General features: G+C 41.0%; 1 protein-coding gene and 1 pseudogene across 4 annotated transcripts in view; one reads left to right on the forward strand and one right to left on the reverse strand.

Annotated features, from left to right (window-relative positions):
- The window catches only part of SMAD4 (SMAD family member 4), a 55,111-nt gene extending 44,881 nt beyond the window's left edge, over positions 1-10,230 (forward strand). For all 3 annotated transcript variants that reach the window (XM_084781041.1, XM_084781042.1, XM_084781043.1), the window contains exons 9-12: positions 81-264; positions 1,241-1,409; positions 7,199-7,337; positions 8,503-10,230. In XM_084781041.1, the coding sequence (XP_084637167.1) occupies positions 81-264; positions 1,241-1,409; positions 7,199-7,337; positions 8,503-8,714 (704 nt within the window). In that variant the 3' untranslated portion in view covers positions 8,715-10,230. The remainder of the gene's footprint in view (positions 1-80; positions 265-1,240; positions 1,410-7,198; positions 7,338-8,502) is intronic.
- LOC311597019 (small ribosomal subunit protein eS7-like) lies at positions 3,697-7,192 on the reverse strand (annotated as a pseudogene). Its single transcript has one exon. The product of its transcript is annotated as a small ribosomal subunit protein eS7-like (transcript).
- Positions 10,231-10,521: the final 291 nt, after the last annotated feature.

Below are 10,521 nucleotides of genomic sequence, written 5' to 3' on the forward strand. Positions count from 1 at the left end.
TGTTTAGTGGGGTGAAAAAGTCCCTTCTTCCCTAATATCTGTTTCGTAGATGAATGTTCTTTTTCATTTATGTTCTGTAGCTCCTGAGTATTGGTGTTCTATTGCTTACTTTGAAATGGATGTTCAAGTAGGAGAGACGTTTAAGGTTCCTTCAAGCTGCCCTATTGTAACTGTGGATGGATACGTGGATCCTTCTGGAGGAGATCGCTTTTGCTTGGGTCAGCTCTCCAATGTGCACAGGACAGAAGCTATTGAGAGAGCAAGGTATGCTTAGTGAGAAAAACAAATAGTACATTAACTTTTATTCTAGATCATTGTTTTATATGTATGAGTCTTAAATATAAAGGAGGAAAAGTCATTTTCAATATTTAGACCTTGAAAGCAGTCCATTCTAATTGTAGCTATTGCTAAATATAGTTATAAAAAAACAGCAAGTTTTCTTTGTTTTAGAATAGCTATGATTTCTTTGCTATTCCACTCAGCCATTAGCCACATGTGGCTTTTGAACACTTAAAATATGGCTCATGTGATTGAGCAGTTGAATTTTAAATGTATTTCAAATGGTTGTATGTTGTTAGTGGCTGATGATTTGGGCAATGTAGCATATAAGACTCAATTTCCTTATAAAAAGTAGAAATTATATGGGTTTGGAGAGGTAGCTCAGTCATTAAAAATATTTGTTATATTTCTAGAGGAGTGACGTTCAGTTCCCAGCACCCACAGCTACTGGTAACTGTAGCTCCAAGGGATCTGCTACTTCAGACCTTCATGGGCACCTCCAACACACACACACACACACACACAAAATCTTTTTTAAAACTATAGAATTTAACTAGGTGTGGTGGTGCACGCCTGTGATCCTGGCACTCAGGCAGAGGCAGGCAGATTGCTATGAGTTCAAGGACAGACTAGTCTACAAAGCAAGTCCAAGACAGCCAAAGCTACCCAAGAGAAACCTTGTCTGGAAAAACCAAAAAAAAAAAAAAAAGTATAGCGTTTACTTCATTGATTTGTGAAGGTTAAATAAAATTTGTGTGCTGATATAGTAAGTATTGCATTTGTTTACATAGAGGTGAATGTATTTATTTCTTAATATACAAAAAGGAAAAGAAATATAAAAGCTGGTAACAATGGCTATTTTAGACATTATATTATATTTTTATTCTTTATTATTGCTATGCACCTGAAATAAAACTTCTTATAACTAAGATGAAGTATAATTCTGTCTTCCCTTCCTCAGGTTGCACATAGGCAAAGGTGTGCAGCTGGAGTGTAAGGGTGAAGGTGACGTCTGGGTCAGGTGCCTTAGTGACCATGCAGTCTTTGTACAGAGCTACTACCTGGACAGAGAAGCTGGACGAGCACCTGGTGACGCTGTGCATAAGATCTACCCAAGTGCATATATAAAGGTCAGTGGCGCGTGCATGTCAGTATTTCACACGTCACGAGCTCTCTGTTGCTGACGCCTGGAAGTGGAGGTGAGGGGAGTGGAGACCTGTCTTAGGTTGGTACGCTGTGGCCAGAGGTGGTGAGGCCATCTTGTGATGTGAGCCGGGGAGTGGCCAGCCTTGGCTGCACAGTGAGCACTGTCTCAACAAACAAGCACCACAACAGCAAAGTACACATGTGTTTCGAGTATAGAACCTTCATGGCTGTAAGTGTGCGTCTAGTTCTGGGGTTACTTTTATGTCCTAGTGTTTTGAGATTTGTGCAGTTGCTTAGAGTGATACATAGATTCTTGAAAACACTGACTGAAATCTCCAAACTTGTACTCTCCAACATGAAATTGGTGGAAAAATCAAACTAGAATTTCATTTTAGCTGGTGTTTAAGAGTTTATAGAAGACAGATATAAAGTTAATATTTTTTAAGGGATGGAATCTTTTCTTTCAGTGCTAGGCACATGCTCTACCACTGAGCTATGTCCTCAGCCCTTCATAAAACTGCAAATTAAGATGCTAAGAAACCAGAGATTTTTTAAAAAATTGATTGTTACATATTCAGCACACCTCAATTTTATTTATTGTTGTTGTTATTATTAATAGTAATAATATTTATTTATTTATTTATTTTGGTTTTTCAAGGCAAGGTTTCTCTGTGTATCCTTGGCTGTCCTGAACTCACTTTGTAGACCAGGCTGGCCTTGAACTCACTGAGATCCACTAGTCACTGCCTCCCAAGTGCTGGGGTTAAAGGTGTGCACCACCACCACCCGGCCTCAATTTTATTTTTAACAAATGCTCCTTTGAGAAGAGAGAAATAGGTACAATGAGTTTAAATATATTTTCAACTTCAGATTTTTCAGCTACCAGGAGCACCTTCCTTGTCAGCTGTCACAGTGGTAGGACTGAGTTTGTATCTTACCACTGGAGTTTAGGAAATGCTTCTGTTACAGAGAATGTAGCCCAATCCCGGCACAGAAATGGAAATGCTTCATAGTTGTACACATGTTCTGTATCATTTCACTTAGTTCAATTAAAGGATGCCTGTAGCTGGGCATTTGGGTACATGCCTGTAATCCCAGCACTCGAGAGGCAGAGGCAGGTGGATCATTGTGAGTTCAAGACCAGCCTGGTCTACAAAGTTCAGGACAGCCAAGGCTACACAAAGAAACCCCGTCTTTTTTTTTTTTTTTTTTTTTTTTAAGGTTACCTGTGGCCTGGGGTTTTTTAGAGACGGTGCTTCACTGTGTAGCCCTTCCTGGTCTAGAACTCCTAAGTACGCATATGAACCACCACCTGGCTCTTTTTTGAAGCTTAGAAACATACCAGGTGTAGACAAAATTGCCACTCCTGTGTTCCTGTGGTCCTTGACATGTGATTTTGCCAGTCTTTTGTTTTCTCCATGCTTTATTTATTAATTTTTGGTGTGGAATAATTTCACAACAGTTGTATCATTGCATAGTTTGCTTAACGAAATTTTTGCAGTTCCTAGTACTCTGGGAGGCAGAAGCAGGCAGATCTCTGTGAGGTCAGGGCTAGCCTGGTCTACAACACAAGACTAGGATAGCCAAGGCTATACAGAGAAACCTTGTTTTAGAGGGAAAAAAAGAATTTTAAAAGAGAAATGTTTATAGTTTTTAACTTTTCTACAAGGAATTTTTATGTTTTATTGTTTGTGTTACTATTTGTGTTTTGTTTTGAGGCAGGCTTTCACAGCACCTGGACAGCAGTGTACTTGTTAGTGGCTGGGGTTGGTCCTCTTCCCTCCTCCGCCCCTGCCCCGGCCTGAGTGCTGGGATTACAAGCATAGGACACTGCACCCAGTTTAATGGAATGCTAAATCGCACCAGGGCTTTGTCTAATCTGGTAGTGTCATTGGATTTATATGACTTGTGCTTCGTTTTATTTGGTTGGCAAGTTCATTTTGAAAGAATTGTTTCTTTGTCTTTATCTTAATTTTTTCCCTTTCATTAACTTTTCTCTGTAGGGTGGTTTTGTTGCCACTGGAACCCGTATTTCAGAGCCAGATTGTATAACGAGGAGGAGGCAGGGGGACTTTGCCTTCTGGGGGAGTTTAGTTCCCTCCTCTGTGTATGCACAGAATTGAATTCCCTTGAGCTTGTTTCTCTGACACCTTTGCAGCTATGGGCTACATTTGCACCCTGGGGCACATCTGAACTGACTGTCAAATTGTTTAGCCAGTGCTTGATTTATTGGCAGATGCCTAGTTGTATCCTGAACACTGGAAGGTGGATTTCTGTCTTTACCCTCTTACGGTCTTGGAAGTGGTAGTAACTTTGTCTTCAGTCTCAGCTGTTTGCTGTGAGGTTTTGTTTGTTTTGTTTTGTTTTGTTTGTATTACCAGTTGATGGGTTGGTTTTGCTTTTTGGCTAGTCTTAATCATTGTTTTAAAGTTTTGGTAAATTTTTTTGATAGTTCACTGTGTGCGCAGATTTTTATGGTAATCACATATTTTTGCAATAAATGTGGTGGCCCTAGGTTCTCAGTTATCCATGGGGACCAGGCTAGTAAGCAACACTTCTCCATCAGTTCCTGCCTACTTGAGTTCTTGCCTTACTGCTTTTGATATGGAAGTGTGAGTGAAATAAACCCTTTCCTCCCCAGTTGTTTTTGTTGATGGTATTTCATCACAGCAATAGCAACCCTGTCTAGGAGAATCTGCTGGACCAGTTTGACAAAAGCCATATATTTCCACTAGTATGTGAAGGGTTCAGTTCATCTGTTTTTTACCAACACTAATGGATATGCAGTTTTTCTAATATTGAATCTGATTTGCTTTTGAACACACACATATTGGGGGATGAAGCAGAAGATGCTTTAAAAAAATTACTATGAATGACACTTTATTCAGTCATTTTCTTTACAACTGAAACTCAGCAAATTCAAAGTTAACATCCTTGCCTGTGAGCTTCTTAAACACACCAGGAAAGGTTTCCACCTTGTGCTCCATGTTGCTCTGCTGTGCTTTGTCTGAATGACCCTTTAGGAGCCGCTACCGTCCAGTTTCACACGGATCTTCCTACCCACAATTTCACGTGGGAAGAGCAAGTCCCCAAGGATGGCTTCGTGCTCTGCTGTCAGGGTGCGGCTTCTGGCGCTTCTTATTTTTCATGCGGCTTTTCCAGGTTGGCTTGGGCAGAATCCTCCTCTGAGCAGTGAAAACCACATGCTTCCTACTGAACTTTTTCTCCAGTTCACGAGCTAGCCCGACTTGGATTTTCTGGGAAGATTTCAGCTGAGGAACTGGTACAAAAATTATGATAGCTTTCTGATCACCACCAACTTCAAATCTTGGCTGCAGTGATGCTGAGCACCTGGAGCAGTGCCTGAGAGATGCCAGGCTAGAATTCGTCCGGCTTCTTGCTGTTGGGCTTCACAGTCTTGGCGCTCGAGCTGAACATGGCTTCACCCTTACGGAGTACCGGATTAGAAAGAGACAGGAGAGGCTTTTAAGACAAAAAGTTGTTTATATGGAGCTAGGTTGGAAAGTGTTATGAATTCATTAAGTTTAGTTTATTTCCAACATCTGTACTTGATGGCTTTGTAAAGTTTTTTGTATGTATGAATGTTTTACCAGCATATGTGTGTGTGTGTGTGTGTGTGTGTGTGTGTGTGTGTGTCACATGTGTGCCTAGTGCTTGCAGAGGTCAGAAGACAATGGCAAGTCCCCTGGATATGGGATCACAGATGGTTGTGAGCCACCACGTGGGTTCTGGGAATCCATAAGAATAACAAGTATTCTTAAGCACTGAACCGTAAACCAGTCCCATATTGTGATCTCTACTTTTAGGCTAGGTAACTTAGTAAATGCTTTCTGCAGTTTTAATTCGTAGGTGTACATAGTAGTACACCACTGTGTTTCTTTCTCCTCCAGGCTATTTCCTGATGTTAATTCAAGCTGATGCAGAATTATAATTGAGCCTTATCAAAGAAATGCAAAATTTGTCTCTTGATTGAAAGAGGTAGTATACTGAAGATGCTGTACTCGTGTGTGTTATGTAATGAGTTTGTAATAAACATACATAAGAGCAACTACAGAAGACGCAACCATAAATGGGAGCATAGTGAAGTTGTTCGTTAGCTTATGAGTGGCGGGTCAGAAATACTTGTTTGTATCTGTACTAAAAAGAACACTTACAACCTTTGTTTTCTTTGAACTGCTCTGTCAACGTAGATGATCCTGAAATGAAGATGGTTTTGTGTCAATGATTGTACTTAGTTTCCCATTCTGTAAGAGAGAATATGTTGTGTGTATAGCCAACCATTTATTGTGTGAAGCCAGCAGATGTACAGTCTCGTAAGTTTTGTATGGCTTAGCTGAAAACGTTGTTTTCCAGTCTTACATTTACAAGAATGATCATGGAAGAACGGTTCCTGGTGCATTGTTTTTATTCATCTTCAGATTCAAGTTGTCAGGTTTTGTTTTTGTAGTTTCTTGTAATATGTGCTGCTGGCATACTGTGCCGTCAGTTGTATGTGTGATCACTTACAACATAATTCTACTGTGCCTTTATGTGAAGATTATTTGGTTGATGGGTGGGGAGGAATCTTGAGCATTGTTGAGCCCATGTTTAGAAAATAAGATTACACATGGGCTAGGCATGGTGGTACACACCTGTAGTCCAGGTCTTGGGAGGCAGATTCAGGAAGAGTTGCAGGCTAGTCTAACCTACACAAGTGAGTTCCAAACTAGCTAGGACTATATAGTGAGGCCTTCCCCTGCAAAAGAATACATAAGTTACTCTTATCACAATGGTGGGTTTTAAAAAGTGATTACATATAGGTAATGTAAAACACACAAAACTATGAAATTCATATCAGGGGTCAGGATTAAACCTAGATGACTATTGATAACTTTAGATAAAACATCAAAGGTTTCATTTATTTAGAAAACCCAGTAATTTGGATTTCATTAAAACTAGTTTTCTAGATTGAGGATTGGAAATACCGGTTAGTTGGCAAAGTACTTTCTCCAAAGCTTTAGGACCGTGTTAAGAGTGCTTGTTGATCTTCAGAGGATTTACCTGAGGCATCGCATGACTGCCTGCAGCTCTGGCTCCAGGGGATTGACCAGCCTCTTCTGGCTGTCATGGCCGTTCACATACTCACTGTATACTCTCACACAGAATCTAGGTGTTTTCTTACGTAGTGACAGTGCAGTTTGCTGTACTTTAATATTGCAAGTGTCGTCAAGGATGTTGGCCAGGTGCTCAGTGCTGTCCTTTGCAGCTTAAGGAAAACATGGTGGTCTAACTGTGAGAGGATGGGCTTCCTTACGTGTTCACCGGACACGGACGGGCAGCTCTTCACAAGCTAGGCACTGCTGGCCCACAGGGATCTGTCCAGACAGTGAGGTGTGCCTCCTGCTGATCTCCAAACTGTACACTCTGCGAAAACATTTTTAAAATATTGTTTGAGAACTTAGGTATGTGTCTGGGTGCTTTGCTTCCCCCTCTGTCTTCACCACATGAGTGTCTGGAGCCCCCTGGCGGCTAGAAGAGGGCAACCAAATCCCCTGGCACTGCAGTTACACAGTGTGAGTTGTAATGTGGGTGCTGATGATCAAACCTGGGTACTTTGGAAAAGCCCTGAATTTTAAAACTTGCTAATTAGCTCTTTTCTTGTAAGAGGCAAATGGAAATGGAGTTCTTGATTGTTGGTATAGTGCTTCTTGGCTTTTGATGAGTGGATCTTTGGTATTGGACTCATATTAAACTTAACTTTTCCTTTTGAAAGGTCTTTGATTTGCGGCAGTGTCACCGGCAGATGCAACAACAGGCGGCCACCGCACAAGCAGCAGCCGCTGCCCAGGCAGCAGCCGTGGCAGGAAACATCCCTGGTCCTGGGTCCGTAGGTGGAATAGCTCCAGCGATCAGTATGTCTGCTTTTGATTTTTCTGTGCAAAATATAATAGTGGCTTTTAATCTTGATTCACTCAGTTGATTGTTTTAAGCAATAATAGAAAAAAATTTTTAGCTGGGTTATAACATTTGAATGTGTAAAAAATCCTTTCTTCTGTAATAGTTTCACTTCGCCTGAAATGAGATCCCGTTTACATTAGGGGATCAGTGGGTTTTTTATACTTAGTTTCTCCTCTTTGCTTGTTAAATTTGTTGCCTCACCAGCCAGGCTCAGAGGTGGACACCTCCGTTAGACACAGTGTGCTGAGCACAGAGAGCTGCATGAAGGTATAACTTGTAGACTTTTAGTCTTAGGGTAAAATTGAACTGTGCCAGGTTTCACACTGATGGGGAATTTTTTACTGCAGAGTTAAATTCCTGACTATAGACTTTTATGATGGAAACACATGGTACCCATCTTCCACACCTGAAGGCATAACTAACTATTCATTCTTAACTTCTTTAGTGTGGTAAGCAAATCACACTGGCCAAGAAGCCTGCAGTGGCCTGTAGTTCTTTCCATAGCACATGCAAGTTGAGAAGTTTAGAAGTTCACAACTTAGGGGTATATGAGACATAATCACTAATTCAGTTAAAAAAGATGGGGATCTGAACTACTTACTAGTTTCAGTATTACAGACATGTTCTGTTTCCTTAAGAATTCAGACTAGTATTGAATTTCTTACTTTTATCTATTCCTTCCCCCCATATTATCTCAAAACTGAGATACAGATAGAAGTCAACTGAGAGGTCTGTGTGGGGCCAGGCACGTGACATCTGATTACCAGTGATGCCTTACTCTAGTATGGCAGGTTAGACGCGGAGATTCTTAGAACCGTGGCCATGCCCTGTCTTCTACAGACAAGTCCGTCCTTACTCCTGTCCGCCAGCTTCTAAAGAGGAAAATGGGTGAATTATTGGTGGAGTGTGGAAATTTACTTGCTCTCTGGTAGTTAGAATACATATGTGGAATGCTGACTGTCATAACCAGGTTTTCAGTGCCCATTGATGGGTTTAGATCTGTAGTTACTTTTGACTTTTGACAAAGAAGTTGTATGCTGAGAAAAACAGTAAAGAAGGCAGCGTGGCGGGGGATGGGGAGAGAGCCCGCTGCTGACTGCTCCGTGCTTCTTCTGGTAGGTCTGTCTGCTGCTGCTGGCATTGGTGTAGACGACCTCCGGCGATTGTGCATACTCAGGATGAGCTTTGTGAAGGGCTGGGGCCCAGATTATCCAAGACAGAGCATCAAAGAAACGCCATGCTGGATTGAGATTCACCTCCACCGAGCTCTCCAGCTCCTGGACGAAGTCCTCCACACCATGCCCATTGCAGACCCACAGCCCTTAGACTGAGACCTCTCACCGTGGACATGCTAACCATTTCAGCATGGTGGACTATGAAATATACTCGTGTTTATAATCTGAAGATCTATTGCATTTTTGTTCTGCTCTGTCTTTTCATAAAGGGTTGAAAGATGTGTTTGCTGCCTTGCTCTTAGCAGACAGAAACTGAATTAAAACTTTTTTTTTTCTATTTTAGAACTTTCAGGCATGACTCAGAGCTTGAAGATGAGGAAGAACCACTTCTTACTAAGTCTTCACTGGTTGTTATGTGTGACGGGGTCATTCCAGTGCTGGGGAGTCAGCCCTTTAAGTGTGTAAGGGCTCCTTATACACAAGACACTGGTGGGTTACTCTGCAGGATAAATTCAATGTTGCTGATTTTAAGACTGAGAAGTTCTGAAAGTGAACTCACCTGTTACTTAGCGGGCAAGTTACCATGGAACACACTGTGCTCAGGTGACACATGGGCGAGTCGCTTTTACCAAAAGCAACTTCACTCTGTTTTAAAAACCTTTTATCACCTTTTATCCAGAATGTTTTTTGCAAGTTAAACAGTGAAGATGAATTAAATTCATACTGTCTTGCAGACTTCAGGGTTTTTTTCCAAGACAAAACACTAATCTGTGTGCATATTGACAATTCTTTACAATTACCAGTCAAAGAAATGCCATTTGAAGTTACATTTTTTTTATCCCTAATGAATGACCATTATCAAGATGTGTACTTTTGCCCTGTTAAACAGTAGATGAATTCTTCTATATTTCTAGGCACAGGGTTGATTATAAAAGCCTAGGGGAGGAGTGCCTTTCCCTTAGTTCACAGGGAGAAGGTTTGTATTTATAGAACACTAAAAGCAGTGTTGCCCTGCCTGATGCTCCAGGGCTCTGAGGAGGCAGTGCTTCAGCTAGAGTAATGACTAGTCTATGTTCAGAACTGTGCAGAATAATGGAAACATTGCCGTTCGTAATAGGTAGTTTGGATATTTTTGTACTTGATTTGATGTGTGACTTTTTTTCATATACTGTTTAAATCATGTATGTTTTGACATTGTTTAAAATTCAGTTTTTGTATCTTGGGGCAAGACTGCAAACTTTTTTATACCTTTTGGTTATTCCAAGCCCTTTGACATCATTGATCAGTCGGCAGTGACTTTGTATAGAGATTGAAGTAGGAAAGTTGCAGATACATCAGCTGTACCGCAGACTAAACATGTATACTTTTTACCTAGTCAGTAGCGTAAATAAAACTGAGTCTCAACATACAAAGTTGAATTCTAGGTTTGGTTTTTAAAATGCTTTCCTTTTGCACTTTTGAGTCCAATTTCAGTGGCGAGACACCTTCTACTAAATGACAGGCAACAGCCAATTGTATTGTGCAGCTCTGGTTTTTCCCTCACCCTCTACCAGGACTTTTCCATGTACATTATGTATCATGTGTAAAGTTGGTTATTTTTGAACTTTTATTTTACTGTGGCAAAAAATAGGCCTGGGATAAATAGTGTGAATAAAATCAAGATCCTCATCGAGATGTTTTTACTCTTTGCTCTGAGAGTTTTCTGTGAATTTTAAAACGCAGTAGGCATTTGAGTGCTGGCAACACTTGCGCACAGCAGTTGTTTGTGCCGGCGGTCATGAGCAAGCCCTGCGGCCTGCTTCCTTCAGAAGGCTCCGAAGGCTCGAAGCCGCTGAGCGCTGCTGTGACTGAAGTGTCAGCCCACATCTCGTTCTGTAAAAAGCTTCTCTGCAGCTCATTTCTACTCTTAAGTACTTATAAATACTTTTGTTATAGACCTAATTATCTGTATAAGTTTGGTGAT

Source organism: Acomys minous, assembly GCF_964271855.1.
Source record: "Acomys minous genome assembly, chromosome: 4".
Lineage (NCBI taxonomy): Eukaryota > Metazoa > Chordata > Mammalia > Rodentia > Muridae > Acomys > Acomys minous.